Here is a 21,844-nt window from a genome sequence, read left to right on the forward strand (position 1 = left end):
ATGTTCTATGATTAACCCAGCAACAATCTAAGTTATCTGATTCATTGGGAAAAAAAGAGTTAAAACCACATTTGAAGCCACCTATATCATCAAACACATCTAAACAAAACCTTTTATTTTCCTTTTTTTTAACCATGCATTCAGAAGAATTTGAGTAGACCATTTTAGGTCCATATGAGAACCATGCAAGACCCAATTTAAAAAAGCCTCAAATATGTTTACCCTATTACAAAATACACAAAAGGCATAAAGATGATGTGAAGTAGATCGACAATGAATTACTTGAAGAGTTTCTCCATTGTATCCTTCAAGCAAGTCACATCGACGACAACGAAAATCCTTCTCCGTGGCGATGAAAATTCCTAGGGAATGGACGAAACTATTTGAGTTTGGATTTTTCTGAACGAGATTTGGGAGAAGGGTGTAGAATGGATGAAGAAGAAGGTGAAGAGTGTTGGAATGGATGAAGGAGAAGAGAAATTTAGGGCAGGTTTGGGGCACAAGATAAAACACAAAATTCTCATCTCATCTCATCTCATCATTACACTTTTTTCAAATTCACATACAAAATATAATAAACAATTCAACTTTTTTAAATCTCAATATACCTTTTTCAAATATCAAAATAATAATAATATTAAAAAATAATATTTTAAACTTCAAAACAAAACATAAAATTCTCATCTCACCCCCCAAATCTGCCCTTAGTGGAAAATTAATGAAGTTACGTACAAGGGGAAGGAGAAGGGATAGGGTTTTCTTTTTATTGTCTTGCTAAACGCACCGTTTTAATAAATGGATTCAAAATTCAAAATTTCGCTGGAACCATTTTGCCACTACCTTATATTTGATCTGCAAATCCACACCATTTCATTAAAAGCTAACTTTTTGACTTTCCACGTTGATGGGTACGCGTATGAGTGTGCATATCGCTTACAAGCAGAATTTTCCTTCAACGAGATAGAGCACTATATATAAGTTGCACCATTGGGATCCTTTGTCTCCTTGACAGCCAAGAGTGAGCCGGATTCAAAATGATGTACGTATTATCTTTCGGTGGGTCAGCCTCCTTGCATGCAATACTTGATATATGCATGTCAATTAAACATTTTCTACACATCCTCCAAAAAGAGGGCATCCAAAATTTGTGTTTGAGACTTTGAGTGATATACACTACAAAAAAAAAAAAAAGAGAGAGTTTTTGGGACGAAACAAAAATCATCCCAAAAAATGAGTTATAGGGTCAAAATTCAAATTTTGTCTCTAATAAAATATCCATCCGAACATTTACTAAAACATTCAAACGTAATAAAATAAACATTTGAAATGCTATTATATATGGTCGAATTAGAAATTAGTGTGTTAAGTGACTAAATTTAGCAGGATATTAACTTACTGTTCAAACAACTTACTACACCGTTCAAACATCAAGGTTAATCATTGTTTGGGCGTAAAATAAAGAGATCGAACGAAAATTAATTGCAGAAATCTTTTCGAACATAATAAAATAAACTTTCAAACAGATATTATATAGGATCGAACGAGGAATTGATGGGTTAAGTCCCTAAATTTAGCCGTACATTGACTTACCATTCGAACAATTTATTACACCGTTCGAACGTCTAGGTTAATCGTTGTTCAAACATAAATTTATTGCTGAAATATTTAGTAGGAATGGAAAAACATTTGAATGCTTATAAATTACGTTTGAACAAAGATATAATATTTTCAATTTTTTATGACAACACAATACCTTATTTAATTATGGAGAAATATTTAATTTATATAAAAAAACTAGTAGTTAAATACATATATATAATAGAAATCAATAATTAATTTAGAAAAGAAAAAGAAGATTCATAAATATTAAATTAATTTTACAAAATACAAAATATTGTCCACACAAAAAATTAAAAAAATGCAAATAAAAGATACGTACACACTATTACCCACCCAAATCTCTAACCACATCCTAGACTCTAGCTAGGCATGTCTCTAGAGTCGAGTATTGATCGTCATCTGAGTCACAGAAATGCTAGCAATCGTTAGAAAATCATCAAAGTGTTACCTGAGTCAGAAAGTGGCGTTTGGATCCTCAGAAAATAATCTTGAATGTAAAATATTTAGGATGTACGTGTCAAAGCGTTTGGATATTGAACTGAGTTGAGTTGAGATGATAAAATATTGTTAAAATATTATTTTTTAATATTATTATTATTTTAAGATTTGAAAAAGTTGAATTGTTTATTATATTTTGTGTTAGGATTTAAAAAAGTTGTAATGATGAGTTGAAATGAGTTGAGATGAATTTGGGATTCAACCTTAGGTGGGCAACACGTCGATATCTGATATTGTGTAGATAATGAGTAATGACTATATATAAGTCAGTGCGACCTTCAAGGTTTATCATTCGGGTGATGTTTTTTTTCAATATATAGTGACTAACATGTTATGATGTTTGTGTGTGCTATCTTTTAAAATATGAAAGAGGAAAAAAGTGAATATAAAACCAGTTGAAGCAAAAAGCTATGGGTTTTGGAAATATATTTATTTAGATACAGCTTCATCACCTGAATGGTAGCCTTCTTCTTGTTTCAGATTTTTAGGATATATAACTAATTGTTAGTATTTTATAGTAGGAGAAATTATAGTTGCAGTCGTGAGTACGCAAGTATTGTATAATCATTTTAAAAAAAAGTGAATAAATACTAGACTCATATAAAAAAATTAATAGTAGATTTCACTCTTTTTCAAAACGACTATATGATACTTATACACTCCATAATTGCAAATAGCATTACTCAACTTCGTTTGTTTTTTGGGTCACTTCTGCTATGTACAGTCGTCGTGCAGTTGGCTGTCAACTGGTATTTAAAAAAAAAAATCAAAAACAGAACAAATAGAATTTTCCACGTCTTTTTCCTGTCACCCAGCACGAGCCTCCGCTGTGATCTCGTAGCTGTCTATGTTTAACATAGCGTTGCAACTGCTTCATTCTCTATAGCCCAGTTATTTGTCGAAATGTTGTTTTAAGATTCTTCCCACCCACTCATGTACGCTTTGGAACTCTCCTCTCTAGTCCTTTCTCTTTTTCCCTTCAATCACTCTGTGCTTCAACTATATTTGATTCAATTGACGAGAGATTTTATAGTGTTGCAAGCATTGTTGCAAGTTGCAACTGTGACTTCTCGTCGGTAATCTTTATTGTCTCATGATGCTATGTGTTCTGTTCATTGACTTATAAACTTCAAACTTTCAGGGATTAAAGACTTGCACTTCCCAAGAGCTTTCCTTTGCAAATCTTTGTTCAATAAGGAAAGATGAATTCTGAGATCATCAAAGAAACTGCATGCCTTGAAGGATGCAATCAACATCGTGAGATTGGTGCATTGAGAGATAATCTTGTGGAAGAAGCTAATGCTCAAGAAAGGGGTAAGATTTATTGTATTGTGGGTGCTTATTTCTTCACGCATTGACTGTTATCTATTTTATGCTTACAATGCCATGTGTAAGACAGGAAGAATTCTGTATCCCTTGTGTTTTTTCAACCCCATCGTTTTTTAAACCTTTTGATGATTGCCACTTATACTCGAATCTGTAACTATTAAATCTAAAGGGAACGAACCTTATATTGATGAGCAACTCAGTTATTTCCAACCTGAACTGGTCGGTCATATTCCAAAGAATTTGAATATATTGTATCATTACTACTTAATGGAGCTGGAGCAGAAATTTGCTTACGATATTTTAGTTCATGATATTGTGCTTGTCCTGAGAAATAAGCTAGAAGCTCAACTTGGAAGCGAATTTACTTGTGTGAAATCTCCTTGTAGCCATTTCACTTTTCTAAAAAGTTATATGGTGTCCATTTGTCGTTAATTTGCAGCCATAGGATGTCAATTGCCAGCGATGAAATGCATGCATAGTATTTGTGGAATATATTGAAGAAAAATGATATTTACAGTTGTAGAATGCATAAGCATCGTAGTCTCTTTGAAAAAAGTGAGTAAATAGGAGATTTACATCAAACAAATAATTTTTTAATAGTGGACATCACTCTTTTTTAAAATGGTTGCACATCACTTGCGTACTCTACGACTATATATAGTATTACTCTTTGGTTAAAGATAAATATTTTTTGATATGTTGTTTTAGAGTGTTATAGTTTTATTTGAGTTAACATGTTTTATTTGATTTTGAAAAATGAGAGATAAAAAAGTTGAATACGAATATTATAAAATTAAAATTTTTTTTGAATATAATTTTTATTTTAAAATTTGAAAAATTTGTAGTATTTTTTTTATTTGAAAAAGTTTTAATAATTAGGTAATGATTAAATGAAAATTAGGTTAGAGATTTGAAATTAAAAAACATTTTGCATGTATTTGAATTATGTTTGCTAGGGAAATTATAAAAAAAAAAAATCTCATCTCATCCAAAAATCAATGATTCAAAAGCTTGATTTTTTTGTCCATCTCTATCACCATTATCATTGAGTCAAGGTCTTCTAAAATAATGGAACCAGTATTACTACCTAGCGCTATAAGGACATGATGTCATTACTAATTAAGGATGGACAACTTCTAATGGAACCCAGTATGCACAGATATGTCATGACCATGGAAGACTTTTCTAGATAGTAATCAGTGGAAATATGCGTATATGGAAAAAGAAAGACACGAAATGCAAAACAAATTATTGATATAAATATTTATTTGGAAATGGCGTCCATATGTCGTTAATTTCCAGCCATATGTCATTATTTTAATTGTGGTTGTAGTCAATGCACTGTATAGGATGCCGGTGGCCTATTTAAGCAAAACCTTTGTGAGTCTTATTGTGATTACTTAAAGAGTAGAAAGCAATTAGTTGATCAATGGAGATGGGCCGTTTTTGTTGGTGCATTGTTATTTTGGTATGTGTTCAAGCATGTAAGATCCCTCCGTGCTCTGGTACTTGTTTGGAGGAAGAGCAAAATACTATTTTCCTACTGATCAACTACCCAAATGAATCTTTTTCACCATCTTCAAACTTAATTACCAACAAAGAGATTACTATTACTGATTGCTGCAATTGGAAAATCTAGATTGGATCGGAAACCTCTCATCGTTGAGCGTCCTCCTCTTGGAAGCTAATCACTTACAAGGAAATATTCCAATTCAAATATGTCTTCTTGAAAACTTAACCATGCTTAGGGGTGATATCGGTCCGGTCCAATCCGGTCTTGGCGGTTTTGTGGACCGGACTGGACCTATTCCCCTGGACCGGATCGAGAATATATAGGACCGGTCTGGTCTGGTACATTTCAGTCCGATCCGGTCCAGGGTCAGTCCATTCGGTCTGGACATGTCCCAAATGGGCTGAATAGCCCATCTAAATCTGATTTTTTTTTTTTTTTTTTTGCCCAATTTCAATTATTTTCGGCCTATTTCAAATTTTGTACATTTTTTAAACTAAAAATACTAAAAGAAACTTGATCTTGAAAAATATGATGATAAAAGAAAACTAATCTATATAAAAAACTAGAAAAATAAAAAAATAATAATAATAATACAAAAGTTATTACAAATTACAAATTATAATCCAAAACTTAATATTCGTAACATATAATGGGTAATTTCTAAACTTCTAAGGGCTGGCAGATATTCTTCCAGTTGCATTCATGATATACTATACTATTATACATACATTATGCTATAATCCTATAACTCTTATGATATATTAATATATACTAATACTATATATTATACTATTATAGACTATAGTGTTACTGTTACTACTACATATAGACTTATAGTGTGTGTGTGTATATATATATATATTATAATGATATAGTGATATTAATACTATGTATTATACAATAATACATTGATATAAATTATTACTAATACTATTATTACTATATACTATATTAATAATTTAATAATGATGTTAATACTATATAATAATATATGGTCATAGTCTCATAGTGATATGGTCATTAGTCATAGACTTAGTGATATTAATAATTTAATACTATATATAGACAGTAAACTTATAGACTTATAGTGATTTAGTTATAATTTATAATTATAGTTATAGACTATAGTGATTTAGTTTAGTTATAATTATATTGACGATGTTAATTATTACTTTATTACTAACTTAAAGTATGTTAATGCATAATGAGCTATTGAATTTGAGCTATATACAACTTTTAACATTTTGTATATGAAGCAATAAGCATAAATAATTTAATTATCCATACATATTACATCCATAATTGAGAAAAATACATACTTAACATACTATTATAAATAAGCATAAAATATTTAATTATACATACTATTATAAATTTATAAATTATACATATATTACAACTTATACTATAACTCTTAATACTTAATAGTATTAGTAATACATTAAAGAATATATTAATACATTGATACTAAATAGTAAATATATATAGTTATAGACTTATAGTGATTAGTTATTGTGAATCATGATTAGTATAACTATATAATAATATTAGTATAAAGTATTAGACTATAGTATAGCTATATATTAGTAATATTAGTATAAGTATAACTGTATAACTATAGTCTATACTTTTTTTTTTATTAGTGTATACTATTGTCTATACTTAATTTATAATTATAATATAGTATAATTATATATTAGTTAGTGATAAGATTAGGTTAGATGAAAATTATATAATTAATTATATATATAAATTATAATATATATATATTTTATTTACATTCGGTCCCGTCCGGTCCGAAAAACCCCTGGACTGTGGATCAGACTGAATGAACTCCGTCCTATAAAATTCGGACCGGACCGGACTGGGACCAACCTCTGTTCGGTCCGGTCGGTTTTTTCGATCCAGACCGCCCGATGCTCACCCCTAACCATACTGGATTTTTCAAATAATAAATTTATTGGTCCAATACCACATTGCTTGAGCAACATTAGCTTTGGGGCAACTAACCAAAAATCTGATCTCGGAAGTACACTGTTATTTGGTTTTGACAGTGCAACATCAACATACTTGGAGACAAAGACACATTTTCAGATTGCAAATGAAGATGATGATTCTTTCGGGAATGCGGATACACAACAAGAAGTAGAGTTCACAACAAAGAGCAGAACTTACTCCTATAAGGGTGATATCCTCAATTATGTATGGAATAGACCTCTGATGCAATTGTTTATCTGGTAAAATTCCACTTGAGCTTGGATACTTGAGCAACATCCGTGCGCTTAACTTGTCGCATAACAATCTAATCGGATTAATCCCCACAACATTCTCGAAGCTAAAAGAAATAGAGAGCTCAGATCTCTCCCACAATAAGTTGAATGGCAGCATCCCCCTCAACTTATAGAGTTATACTCTCTAGCTATCTTTAGCGTGATTGACAATAATTTATCGGGCAAAACACCAAAAAGAAAAGCTCAATTTGGAACCTTCGATGAAAGCAGCTATAAGGGAAATCCTCTTCTGTATGGACCTCCACTACCTAATACTTGGAACAAAACTGGATTGCTATCTAATAAAAGGGAGAAGAAAGTGGTGGTTTCATTGACATGGATTTTTTTCTACATAAGATTCGGTGTGTCTTACACAATAGTATTGTTGGGAATTGTTGCAATTGTTATTGGGAATTGTTGCAATTCTGTATATAAATCCTTATTGGCGTCAGGTGTGGTTTAGTTTCATTGAAGTGTGCATCACCAAGTTTTTTTATTTCTTTGTTTGAGATTTCTCATAAGTTGTCCTGTACTTTCTAAATTATATAGCCTTGCATAATGATGTTTGCATATGTCCATATGCTTGTTCTTGATTTTCAAATATGAGGTTTATAACTTTTTATAAACCTTTATCGATCGATTATTTATCTATTTTCTACTAAAATGTATGGACTTTTTATATGTATTTCTATCGAAATTGAAGCATTTGTAAGTATAAAGGGTGTTGTTATTTGCTATTCGCTAAAGTTAAAAAAGTTTTGACAAATGAAGAAACGATAAGCATGACTCATTTACAGACCCAAAGACATTGGAAAGGAAGTTTGGCAAAGTTTTCCTAGAAAGAGACTCATTTGTGGTGACTATGGCCATCATGAATTCCCATTTGACACAAGCTCGATTAAATCAATTAATTGTAAGCATATTATGCACCTTCTCCAAACCTCAATGCATTGGAATGTACAAAAAAATTGATTGCAAAATTGATATTTACATTCATAGCCCAATACGCTGTCACCAATTTTCAATTTAGAAGAATACCACCCACCACTAAGATCCCACGTCTTGAATTTCCAAAGCAATTAAGATCCCTTTATATTGGTTTGTAACAAATTTGATTAGTTTTTTATAATGAAAAAATATATTTGCAATCGTGAATTGTGTAACTGTCACGTAATCGTTTTGTAAAAAGTGAATAATACATGAAATCCACATAAAAAATTAATTTTTTAATAATAGACCCTACTCTTTTTCAAATCGATTAGGTGGCGTTTATACACTTCACAATTGTATATAGAATTACTATTTTATAATATATGTTTAATTTGATCTTAAAAGAGGAAAAAAAGAGAAGAAATGAGAGGAGGCTGTAAATATTGTTCATAGAGTAAACTTGATAAAGATTAATCATGTTTGGGAGAATCTATAACAACTAAATTAATCCTACTAGGATTGTAGATTAGTAGGTTTCAAAGAAAAATGGCAATTAGTAGAAGAAAATTAAAACTATATATATATATATATATATATATATTATATTAGAGGAAAATTTTATTTATCATCTATTTTACCATTATCCTCTCAACATTTTATGACGTGGCATCAAATGATTGGCCCATAAGTTGGATATAACAAATAATCTCCAATAATTAATACCATATAGTTCTATAGTCACAAAAAAAATTAAGCTTGTTTGGGAAGTGAGATGAGATGAGAATTTTGTAAATAATAATAAGATAGTTTGTGAATAATAACGAGATAGTTTAAGTTGAGTATTTTTTGAGATTTGAGAAATGAGAGAAAAAAAAACTGAATAAGAATATTATAAAGTTAAAATATTATAAGAATATAATTTATAATATAATTTTTGTTTGAAATTTGAAAAAGTTAAAATTATTTTTTATTTTTTATTTAAAAATTTGAAAAGTTGTAACAATTAGTTTTAAAATTTTGTATTAGAGTTGTGTTTGCGAATAAGATAAAATGAGATTAAATGAAGATTTTATATCTCATCATGTATCAAACCTGCCAATAAAGTAAACATATAAAGTGATATGACTTTATGTGATATGTTAGATCTATTTTATAATAAAAATAACTTTAAAACTAATTTAACAAATGAAACAACATCAGTTTGTATATTTATTTTTGTGAAAACTAATACATTTCTCTTAAAAAATTTATCAATTTTTTCGTTACTTATTTTTTAAAAAAAATAATTTAATTATTTTTGTAAATAAGATTAGATGAGATGAGTTGAGATTAAAATTAAAAAGTTGAATAAAATATTATTAGAATATATTTTTTAATATTATTTTTATTTTAAAATTTAAAAAAATTGAATTATTTTATTTTATTTTATAATAAAATTTAAAAAAATTATAATAATGAAATAGAGAATTGAAAGTTTCCCGTAAACGAAGCATATTCTCGTTAGCTTTGAGGAAACAAATGCTGCGCTGACGACACAGACGACCTCTAAAGCAAAGTCATTAGTCTGTAGTTTCCAACCCAATCGAAAACCCGACTCTTTCTTAGTCCCCAAGCAAATCTCCTCGCCTCTTTGTTTCCTCGACCTGTAAAGCAAATTCATTAGTTTAAAGTCCATCGGAGCGCAACCTATGATCTGTATCTTTTTTCTCAATGGCGAAGCTGAAGATAGGAGGGACATGGGCTGGTGTGATAGAGGTGGTACTGGAGGAATGGACCGTGCCCATGTTGAGGATAGAGGTGGCAAAGCGGTCAAACTGCGGCCCCGAGTCGATCAATTTGATTTGCGCAGGAAAGGTCTTGAGAGATGGCGATGGCACTGAGAAGCTGGCCCAACTGGGCGTCAAGAACAACGCTAGGATTCTCGCCAGTCGGGGCAGCATCGAGGAGGGAAAGTCCTTGGAGGAGGGGTTGCTGGCCGAGGAGGAACGCTCTCGGAGACTCAGCAGAGTCAAGTGAGTCTTGCAAGTCTTTATGCATGCTTTCCCTCTTTTAGATTCGTTTTTTGTTGTTTTTACTTGCGAAGAAATAAAAGCAGGTTGGCTTTTGATTATTCCTTTTACTAATTTTGATGAGAGGTTCGTTGTTCCTCATAAGCAATGTCTATTGTTGAGTCTTTGTGCTTGTTTAAGTTTGTGTATTTTGATCCTGGGTTTTTTAATTTTTCTGTTTTGATCCTGGGTTTGTTAATTGATTTTGGAAGGATATTTTCGATGTCCTTTCTCTGTAATGCAGTTGCATAACTCACCTTCTCTCTCCCTTTCTCTGTCCAGTTCGTTGGTATGATGGATCTCAGGGATTTTGATAAGTAATGTGTTTGATGTTAATGCAATTTGATAAGAAAGTTGAGTTATGGTACACCATTTACTCATAAAAAAAAAAAAAAAATTGAGTTATAGTGCATAGCTTTAATACGGTTTTTTTCGGATTGTAATTTCTGAGTTTTTTTTTTTTTTTTTTTGGGGAGTAGAATATTCAGAAATTCAGAGTAGAATATTCCATTTAATGTTATTTTGGTTCATACTGTAAGAAACATACACCACTATCAGGTCTAATTCTTATTGTGCTCAGCTTGAGTAAAGATTTTCATTTATACTATTTTATTTCTCGTACAATGAAGTCTTTTTTCAGTCCCACTTTGGTGCTGCAATCAAATATACAAAGTTTGTGGTTATGTCTCATGCCATCATTCATTTAAGATGGAATGCTCCTATTATATACGATTTCCCAAGCATTACCCAAAGTGGATAGATAGCCTGTTATCCAACTCGATAGAAATCTGTGATGTAATCATCACAAGAGTACTATTGTCTCGAGTCTGTGTTGAATTAACCCTAATGCAATAGTATCTTCCACACAAATCCAGTAATTCTGAAAGCAATAATTGGAAATACTTCTCTAGGATTTTATATACGCCCTCCAATATAGTGGCTTAAGAAAATCAGAGGAGCTGGTTAAACGGTTATTCTAGTGCCCAATTTATATGTCTCTCTGGCGTGCCAAACATGGCCCCATCTGTTTTTATCATTTTCCATAAATTAAGTTTTCTATCCAAGTGAAGGGGTGAGGGAGTGGTTGTTTGTCTGTTGTCTGTTGTCTGCATACCCAACTTGGTGAAGGCATGCAAGAAAAGCCCAAAAAGAGCACCAAGCAAGCAGCCATTGGAATGACTATGTTCTGTAGTTTGTTAGGAGTCATTATTACATTGTATACTATTCATTTAATAGACCTGCATTATATTCCACATGATAACATGATAATGACATTTTGTCTTTTCAATATTCTTGGTAGGCATGCATAATTTTGTTGTTGCTTTGGGTTATGTTGATTGCCTTGGGAAAGGATTAATTTTTTGCTTTCATTTTACTGCTTTGCCCATGAGTCTGTTCTTTTTAACTTGATGGAATGTCTGTCGCAACAGGGCAGCTGCCACGGCACTGGCCAAAAGGCACGCAGATGGTTCACTACCAGTTGAAGACTTTAACATAGAGGTTGAAGATCAAAGTGGACAGATTGTACAGTTGGGATCTGAAACTGATCAGCGGTATGGTAAATAGTTAAGTTTTGCGCATAATATTTTGAAAGTGCTGTTAGATGTGAGCATGGAATTCTTTTATTGAGGGATTTAAGGATTTATGATCCCTTTCTCAATGCTGAAGATTTGAACGAACTTTCATGTTACAGGGCTGTAATGATGGGACTGATGCTTCATGCAAATGGAAAGCAACTAATTAGAAGTGAGAACTACAAAGATGCATTAGAAGTGCTCACCATGGGAGAGGTCAGTGGCAGTCCAGTTTTTGCAAGTGGTTAATACATTTAAATTAGTTACGTAATTGATTTTTTGATATTGTATGGTTTTCTTGGAATAATTAATTCAACCCCATATGTTTTCATGATTGTAATTTTGGGATTTTGAAATTAGGCCATAAAAAAAAAAGAAAAGAAAAGGAAAAAAGTTCTTAGAAGAAATATGAGTAAGACTCAAAAGTTTGAACCAATGCTATACTTATAAATAAATAAAAAAAGGTTTGAACCAATGCTATTGTCCTGATCAATTGTTTTTTATTCAGTAATCATAGATTTTCTCTCATACGATTCTAATCGATAACCCTGCATTCTCTTTGGTTACGAACCCCCTCTCTATCAATTGCTCTGTCTTTTTTTATTGTTTGTTTTAATCTTGCATTCATGAAAAGATTTTTATCTTATATTAGCCACTTTTTTTCTTGACATGAGAAGTTGTTTGCTGTAATGTACAGTAAAATATTTTCCTGTGATTAATCCCAATTGGGTTCACCGCTTTCTTCCAGGAGGCTTTCTCTCTTTGCAATCCGAAGGTCATTGAGGTGAGTGAGCATTCTTTCACCTGCGTATATAAGGCCTCCTGCAATAGTATTAAATTATTGATGACCATTCACTTTGAGAGGCATGTCATGTTTCAAGGTCATCTGTTTTCATTTGAAATAGCTGAAATTTGCTTTGAGTTGCTTCCTATTAAGGGACACCATTTGGCTGAGCTGCTTGCGGAACGTGCCTTTCAAAATTGCTAGTAACCATTAGAGATTTTGCTTCTAGAATTTGATTGAACATGACCTAAGTTACCAATGCTTCTGGGAGTTTGAAAAAATAAATAAATAAAGCTACCCAAGTAATCCATGACATGGTGAATTTTGGATTTGGTAAAGGTAACTTTGGCGATTTCATCCTTGTTGACATTCAAACATTTAGTTTCTTTTTACTTATAAAAAAAAAACATTTAGTTTCTTTTTACTTATAAAAAAAAAACATTTAGTTTCTTTGTGGTTATAGACTATCCTCAGCTTTTTAGTGATATCTTGTTTGCTTTCAGTTGATTGACAATGTCCCAATACTGCAAATGGACATGGTCTGGTGTTATTTCATGCTCCGAGATATCAGATGGCTCTCGGTGGCAGGAGCACGCCTGGAAAAGGCTAGGGAAGGAATTGAACGTGCTCATGGGAAAGACTACTCCCGTGTCAGACTCCTCCAAGCAGGTCGCCATCCAGAGCTTGCAATGTGAGTTTTCAAATGTATACTTTTAGTCTGTATGTTCTTCACCAGTGGTAACTCCTAGGGTTGGCTCAAGTGGTAAAGGCCTTGGTCTTGGTGGTATGCTCCCTCCAAAGTCTAAGGTTTGAATCCTCTTGGGTGCAAACAGTCTTCAGGAGCCATCGGACTAGGTGCACTTTGCGGAAAATTCATTGCCGAGGGCCTATGCACCCCCGGGATTAGTTGGGACGCTGTTCTCGGACACCCGGTGCCATTCAAAACAGAAAAAAAACTAGTGGCAGGAAAATTCTTGGATATTCTGTGTGAAGCTAATTTATTTTGAATTTCTGTATATAGACATTTGAGACTGGAGCTGCTGGAAGGGGTGGTGGCATATCACAATGGTGAGTTTGATAGATCAAGGAAGGCATTGACCTCAGCTCATGCAAAATACTTCCAGGTTAGTTGATACCTAACATAACTTAGAACAAAAGGAAGAGAGTTTTGGGTAATGTACCATCCCCTTCCTCTAAAAATTAATCACTTCACCTTATTTTCTAACAATCTGAGTAATGTACCATCTCTACGTGTTTCTTCCTTCTCAGTACGAATCTCCTGCTGTTGATTTCAGCTGCAGGTACCAGATGAAGCCTTATCACTTGTTATGAGCATGGGATTTAAAGAACGTGATGCAAAGAGGGCACTGCGAATGAGCAATCAAGATGTTGGGAGTGCTGTTGATTTTCTTGTTGAGGAGAAGGCAAAAAGAGCACAGAAAAGAGAGGAGGATATTAGGCGAAGAACCGAAATAATGTGGGTGTGACTTGATCAATGTAATTCTGATGTATTCTGTTTTTACCTGTTAGTAGTGCTCATTAGTACAAAAAGTTTTGTAGGGAGCAAAAAAGGTATGGAATGACACCCTCAAAGAAAGCTGTGGATCTTAATAAACTGAATGAATTGGTCTCTGTTGGGTAAGTATGCCAACCGATACAATTTTTAGGGTTTGGGATCTGATCTACTTTCTTTTTCACACTATCAATGTATCTGATCTACTTTCTTCAAATATTGTTACATTTTAATAATTTGTGCTGTTTTTTTTTTTTTTTTTTCTTTGAGTGAACTTTAATATTAAACTGAAGCTTCAGTTTGATACCTACTATCCATAAGCATGTGCATGGTCATTTATTCTCACATCCGTTATCACTAGTCATGCAAAGAATTGCTTGATTTGGCAGGTTTGAGAAGGACCTTGCTGCTGAAGCACTTCGAAGAAATGAGAATGACTTTGAGAAGGCATTGGATAATTTGACAGATCCAGAAGCAAATTCGGCCATACAGGTCACCTTGCCTTTCCCCTGCAATAAGTTTGGTTTTTCATTTTAACTCACCCTACCGGTATTTTCTCTTTGTCTACAGGTTGATATTGAATCAAGGAAAAGAAAAAGAACACGACAAGCATCAGAAACTGCAATTGAGCAGCTTGTACGTATGGGCTTTGAAAGATCAAGAGGTAACTTATTGCATTGCGACATATACTCACTTACCGTAGTTATTTATAGGTTTATTTCCCTAACTGCTCTAGTTTCAAGAAGACCCATTTCTTTGGAAACTAAAGTCGCTAAACGGCCTTCATCAAATTCCCTTTCTCTGGCTTTTCATACCCTACATGATAGTAGCATACAATTATTGGTTTCAATCCCCGAATTAGTATTCATGAGGAAACCAAATGACTAGAAAACTCATTGAAATTTCCACCAAATCCATTGTTTTCCTTTAGCATTTTGATGAGAACTAGGGTGGTAAGATGTCTGGGAGAAGCATGAGTAGAATTCAATAACGTCACCTGATTTTCTTTAGGGTAAGTAGCAAGGTTCTGATGTCATCACTTGTGTTCAGTGGTTGCTGCTCTTCAGGCTGGTGGTACTATTGAGCAAGCTATGCAACAACTTCTCTCACAATCTGATTCAAACTCCACAGTTGGTGCTGATAACAGTGCCAATTCTTCCGCACCAATACTTCCTGATGCGTCTGGCAGCAGTAATGATGTTGGAGGACCATCAACTGCAAGTGAAGCAGAAGAGAGGGATGCAGAGATGGAAGATGCACTGGCTGGAGAACTAGCAAAAGGAGACGCTTTAACAGACTATGACATTGAAGTTTTAAATGAAGGCGAAGCCATAAATGAGTACTTGGCTCTGCTGGAGTCAGCTGGTAATAGCGTGGAGGCATCTCGACAATGAGAAGACAACTCTAGGCAATACTTGCGTACTACTATTATATATATATATATATATATATGTAAATAGTATGATGGTACATGTCGAATCTGCTTCGCTGATAAAGAGGTGTCTAGAGTTTAGTCATGGGCAGTTCATAATAGAGTTCCACCAACATTAGACCTCTAATTGTGACATAAAATATGACCTGCTTTTTCAGTCACAATGCGTCAGATTTTATATGTATGCCATGTTTATCTATTGCTTGAAAAACTAACGCGTATTTTCAGGGGGAGCTTACGTATTACTACAGACTTCAGAGTTCTACTAAGTATTTGTCATCATAAAAAATAGGGAGATTGTTGAACCCAAGCTTTTAACCTTCATATAATTATATATCTACATATGGATTTTGATAATAACAAATGAATTCAAGCATAGAAGAAAGATGCTTTGATGGAAACAATGTCTATGACTTTCTTTCATTAACCTAGAATGTATTTAGATGTTCTTTTGTATACTTCTTGTATACATGGGTTATGCCTAGTGCATTTGTATGAATAAAATCTACTTATTATTTATTACATCGACATGATCATATGTAACGGGCGCCTCAGGGCTAGAAACAACTTCACTTGTCATAAATAGTTGGTATATCTTTTTAAATTCTGACATAACGAAGGAAGCTTCAGCAATTTTAAAGATCAAGCCACTACAACTTGGAAAGCTTAAACTAGTCCAAAATTGATATCTGACTGTTTCGGTTGTGAAATGAGCTTACTTTAAATCAATGATATGTCTTAGATTTCACCATTAGCAGCAAGAGCCTGAATACTTATCCCAATTCAAGTTTCATCATTTAAGAATTTCTATATCATGTTGGTTATTTCATTTTCCAGAGAGTTTCTTTTGATCTTTTTCTCTTTAATTACGGCTTACTCTAGATTGACACTATATATTTCAAATACCTGAGTGTCAGATTTCATTTTGAGTTATGCCATATGTTAACCCATTCCATTTTCATTACATTATGATGATGGAACATTATCTGTCACCTATTAAATTAACAATCATGTTTTAAAAAAAAAAAAAAACAAAATCTTGGCAAGCAGTTTCATATAAAAGATCTATAACAAATTCAACCGCTAATGGATAATGTTACATTTGATGATCCATTTCACCAACATGTTGGAAATGGACAGTACTTTGAATTGGAGTTCAAATTATCGGAAGACTATCAACAAGGATATTGGTGAAATTGAACGAGAAAGTTGGGGGCGATTGATTACTTATCTATCTTCTTTCAGGAAAAAAAAAATCAACAAAATATCCAAAAACAATGAAGGATCATCCCTATGTTGCATTGACATGCCGTAGAAAGCATGAGTCATTCTTTTGGCTTGTATCATGACAAAACCCTCTACGTGTCAGTACATGTCACTCTTTTGGATCATGAATTGATAGACCGTCATTGTCCGTGACCATAAGGATCAGCTTTTCTTTGGATTCTTCCTCCATTTTTGTTTCCTTGAAATCTTTAGGAAGCACATTACAGTTAATGGTGTGCCACACTGGTCTCTCTTCTTGAAACAATCTGCTAGGTCAATGGTGGTCAGACCAAGTGTCCAATGCATTTACATAAAAGATATATAGACACAGCATAACAGGCATGTTTTGACACTCCATAATGGCAGGCTACCATCACACAGAGAGAGAGAGAGAGAGAGAGAGAGAGAGAGACTTACGGGTGCTTGCAAAGCGTTGGGCATTGAACTGTGAGTGCATACTTGCAAGTGGATAGCTCTGTAAGAGAACTAATCATTGCTCTAGACTCCGAGCATACAAACCTCACCTGTGAATGGAAACAAAAATTTGACATGAGAGACATGGGAGAAGAAAAATCACTGATCTTGAATTACTTCATACCTCAGTCTCTCGTGGCTGATTAGTAAGGTCACACATGGTTCCATTTGTATACTGATGAGCATGATACCTACACGAAACATTCAATATGATAATTGTATAATTTCTTAGTCCCTATTTTCTTTCCTCTACCAAAGTCCTTTCCTAACTAAAAACAATTTTTTCCTTCAACATAGCGTAACCTAATCATCTCCCAAATAAATGAAATCATACCTTTGGGATGCATCTTTGGAGCGGGGATCTTTCAGTGTAGAAATTTCAGAGATATTCTGGTTAAAAGCAGCTGTGGCCTCTGCATTGTATTCACCTAATATGAACTCCTGAACCACCTGTAACAGTAACAAGATTTATCTGATGATTACATGGTTCTAAAAATGTTTGGGTCTTTCAACACAACCGACTCCAGTAAGGGTATTCACACAAAAGAATGAAAAATTTACAGCCAATGCTACCACTGCCACAGGTCATAATAATATTGCTGTTACAACAACCATGATCACTACAAGGATGGTAATCATAACAAAATATTGGACACATATTTATCCAATCTATTTGCAAGGTTTAGTAATTAATTCATGGCGTGGATCCATCAAAACTAGTCAAAACCCAAAACCCACCAACAAAAGTTTCATCAACATGCTTGCTTATTTGATCCACCCAGACGTCATGCTATTATTGATGGTATGTTTAAGTAGACATCAGTTACAAAAGCAAATAACAAAGAATTGCATGTAGGAAAATAGGAAAAGCCACTTAGACAATACCTTTTCATCCTCCGAATGAACTTGACGCAACTTCTTCTGATAGCAAAATTCATATGACCACCAACCTTCTTGCTGCATGAAGGATTTCGTAACGTGAGAGGATAATTAAGGTGGATGCAAAATCTTTCGAAAGAAGCATACTAATTTGCAGAAACAAATACAGCCACTTCTTGCAGCACATACAAGGAATTTTTACTTTTTAGTAATTTTCAGAAAATATTAAGCATTGTTCAACCAGGGGACTGAACAACGAAACTATTGGGGTCTCAGATCGTAACTCGGATAAAACATCGGTCCTTCAATATTTCAAGCAGTTCATCAGGCGTCTTCAGTTTTATCCGCTTCTCAGATTCCATAATCATGCTGCTTGTATTGAGCTGAGTAACAGGCTTTCCACTCTTGGCTTTCTCCAGCTTAGGCAAAAAACAAATAAAATTCTCTCCATTTTTATTTGGCATTACCACAGACTCCTGATCATCATCCTGCCAAGTAAACAGGCCCAACTATTAGATCATATTACTATCATATAAAAATAACATAGTTATCCACACAGACCTGAGAATGAAAGCAAATACGGATTAGAATTTATCAAAAACAAAATTTAATCCCAAGGGCAACTGGTAACTGTAATTCATAGTCCCATAGAAAGGAATTCGGCATAACCACTATAACTAGTAAAAAGCCAGGCAGCTAATTGTTGCATAGAGGAAGCACCCCACCACCTTCACAATTAGGTTAAGTACTTAAAACTGTAACTCTTGCTTGCTGCTTAAACCCCCTACCCTTGCACAAAGGGTTCAAAGCCACCTGCTTTCCTGTCTACGAAAAATGCTGATAGCAAGGAAATGGATACAGGTGAACTGATAACAGCAACATACCAATTAAATCCATCATGTAGATAGGTCAACTGATGTCATCAACTTTTTAATGACAAATGAAATTACTAGAAATACGGTATCCAGATCACAAAAATTGTCATAAGATTAAGTTTAAACAACCAGACAAAAAGGTGAATCTTCCATGTAGACCACAAACCTACAGTGGCATATTAAAAAAGTAAAAATAAAGGAATAAAGAAGAACCCTTTAACGACAAAAGATTTGAGGAATCCATCTAGTATCTAATCATATAGGTTGATAGAATTACCCAGCAGCATGGCTACTAGGCCAAATGGGAAAAAGGTTTAAAAGAATCTAAGCTACTTACGGGATGAAACAGGGAATCTTCTGGATGGAATTCAATCTTGTACTTCGGTTCACGAAAGCTGTGACCAAATGTGCCACCTGCTGATCAAAAGTTATAATGGAGAAAAGAACATAACTTTGCAGCACCAAAAATGAATGCAAGAACAGACTTTCTGATTATATCCAGCAATAGAGAAAATAAATCTGGTTGATAGGCACAACCACTTGGGAGAGAAAAAACACATATCATGCATAACCAATATAACTAATGGTGGGAATTGGGATTTCATGGGTGAGGCGTGCGGGTTGGGGAGGCTTAGGAGTCTTATTAGACTGGATAGGTTGGGTATTCCGAATGTTAGACGTTAAGTTATGTTGGGGCTTTGATGGTGATTCTTTGATGTAATTATGGTTGTTCCTCCGCCATAAGTGAGGGTTTATTAATAAAATTGGGGAGGGATCACTCTTGGACATGTGGCTCCAACTCTTTCATAAAAATTAAAAAAAATAAAAAATAAAAAAAAATGAAAAAAAGAACCCCACATGAATCAGTTTGCCCTCGAAGCTGTTGGGATGGTAACTGCCTATTCAAAGCACACGCAGTATCTACATTGGCCTCATTACAGCTGAACCACTCCATGAAGTCCCCAAATAGTTTATTACCAATTCACATGTTGCTCAAAATAGTTCATCGTAATCATTAACACCTTGGCGAGCTAGCTGTTTATGATTCTAATCGTCTTGTAATTAATATGCAGGAATAAGCAAAAGCAGCCAGCATTTCAGAATTAACATCAATTAAATTCCACGTAAGCTCCAAGAACCAAATTCCATATAAGTTCAATTTCTAACGAAGCAATTAAAAACCCACTTGGCTCTATTAAATGGAAGAGAGAGAGAGAGAGAGAGGAAAGAATTTGAAGCCGATCGATGTAAAAATCAAGAAAAAAAATAAAGAACTCGCGAGCACAAGTTGAAGTCATAATAGCATCGGATAAACATACATGAGATTTAATCGTAAAAATAAGAGATTAAAAGGGCATTTAGAAGAGGGGTTTACCTACATGACCAGGGAAGATCTGATCGGCAAACGCACTGTGACACAGGGTGTATGAAAGTAGGATCAGCCACCACAATACCTTCATCTTCATTTTTTCCCTCTTCTCTATTGATCGTTAGTCTCAGGGTTCTTTCTCTCTAATGTTAAACCCCAAACAAGGAGAAAACTCAGCTTTCCTTCTATATATCGCTTCTTCTAGGAAAAGGAGGAAGAAGGTCGTTCCGTGACGACGGGTTTGTTACCTACACGCCTTTAAACCAATCAATATCCGCCACGTCATTAACGTGCAGGACACTAGGAATTAACACGTGCAAAGCGACGTGAAGCTGTTAGATGCGAAAGCCAAAAGATAAAATAGCTCTTCAGTTTAACTAGATAAATAATTGGATAAATTTTAAAATTCAAAGTTATATTTATAAGTCCACATAGAAAATAAAGAAAAAGATAAGGAGTTTTTGAAAAGAAATGATTTTATTTCTGTTAATGACAACGTGAACACAGAGGCAATACAAAGGCATGTATTTAAACATGAATATATCAGATAAAAATGAAAACAATAAAACAATAAAAATCTCATAAAATTTGGCGACTGAAATGCTCCTAATAAATCTAGTTGATAGCTTATGTTGGATCACTATCTTGATTTGAATTAGTTGTCGTTAGAGCTCCAATATCCCTCAACGTCTCTCCATTGATTGAGGTAAAACTATTAGAGCATCCAGCCTTATTGCTCCAAGAATCTTGTATATCCTTATCTCTCCAGCGACTCTCACAATTGCCAAGCTTGCCGAGTTGTTATATGCTAATACCCTCTCACAAACTGTGTCGGGGTCGGAGGCAGAGTTTGGTTCGAAAATAATGAACGGCTCCCTTTGACATTGACTTAGTGAACAGGTCTGCAACTTGGTTATCAGTGGAGATATGTCGAGTGATAAGTAGTCCAAGTGCAACATGTTCGCGCACAAAATGGTAATCCAACTCGATGTGTTTACTTCGAGCATGGAACACATGATTAACTATCATATAAAGAGAACTAAGGTTGTCGCAGTAGGATTTTTTGGCAAGGAAAGGTGAGGAGGGCCTCACTAGGATTTTTTTACCTGGAGAGTGCATACCGAAGCTATTGAGGGGCATTATTAGGTTAGATGCTTTGGGATGTCCTTCCTTAAGGAAGTAATGGTTTCAAAGTTATCTTTAGTTTTCCATGGTTTTGGGGTTGGGTTTGTGTTTTATTGTTTTTTTGGTGTTGGATAAATTTTTGTTTCTTCCACAGTATTCCTCCGCCATAAGTGAGGTTTTTCTTCAATAAAATTGGGACAGGGCTACGGATTGAGTGGCTTCCGATTCTTTCAAAAAAAAAAGGTTGTCGCAGTAGAGTATGGGAGGAGATGCCATTGGAATGCGGAGATCTTTGAGATTGAAGGTCATCCATGTTAGTTCAGCAGTAGTGTTAGCCATGGCTCG

General features: G+C 34.0%; 2 protein-coding genes across 3 annotated transcripts; one reads left to right on the plus strand and one right to left on the minus strand.

Annotated features, from left to right (window-relative positions):
- The first annotated feature begins 9,642 nt into the window (after positions 1-9,642).
- Positions 9,643-15,691, plus strand: LOC109021041 (NEDD8 ultimate buster 1-like). The gene is made up of 11 exons (XM_035694943.1): positions 9,643-10,172; positions 11,639-11,761; positions 11,902-11,998; positions 12,531-12,566; positions 13,070-13,257; positions 13,588-13,690; positions 13,862-14,043; positions 14,127-14,204; positions 14,469-14,571; positions 14,650-14,743; positions 15,130-15,691. The coding sequence occupies exons 1-11, from the start codon at positions 9,871-9,873 to the stop codon at positions 15,471-15,473; spliced, it is 1,650 nt and encodes a 549-aa protein (XP_035550836.1). The 5' UTR covers positions 9,643-9,870; the 3' UTR covers positions 15,474-15,691.
- Positions 15,692-16,550: 859 nt separating this feature from the next.
- LOC109005401 (protein OS-9 homolog) lies at positions 16,551-20,605 on the minus strand. 2 transcript variants are annotated; one of them, XM_018984349.2, is made up of 8 exons: positions 20,381-20,605; positions 19,343-19,419; positions 18,415-18,618; positions 18,137-18,208; positions 17,586-17,701; positions 17,376-17,442; positions 17,195-17,301; positions 16,551-17,043 (listed from the first exon to the last, which is right to left on the minus strand). In XM_018984349.2, exons 1-8 carry the CDS (start codon positions 20,469-20,471, stop codon positions 16,887-16,889), a joined length of 891 nt encoding a protein of 296 aa, XP_018839894.2. In that variant the 5' UTR covers positions 20,472-20,605; the 3' UTR covers positions 16,551-16,886. The 2 variants fall into 2 exon arrangements, with proteins under 2 accessions (XP_018839894.2, XP_018839887.2); XM_018984342.2 differs by having other exon boundaries at positions 19,343-19,422; positions 20,381-20,576.
- Positions 20,606-21,844: the final 1,239 nt, after the last annotated feature.

This window comes from Juglans regia, chromosome 10, assembly GCF_001411555.2.
Source record: "Juglans regia cultivar Chandler chromosome 10, Walnut 2.0, whole genome shotgun sequence".
Lineage (NCBI taxonomy): Eukaryota > Viridiplantae > Streptophyta > Magnoliopsida > Fagales > Juglandaceae > Juglans > Juglans regia.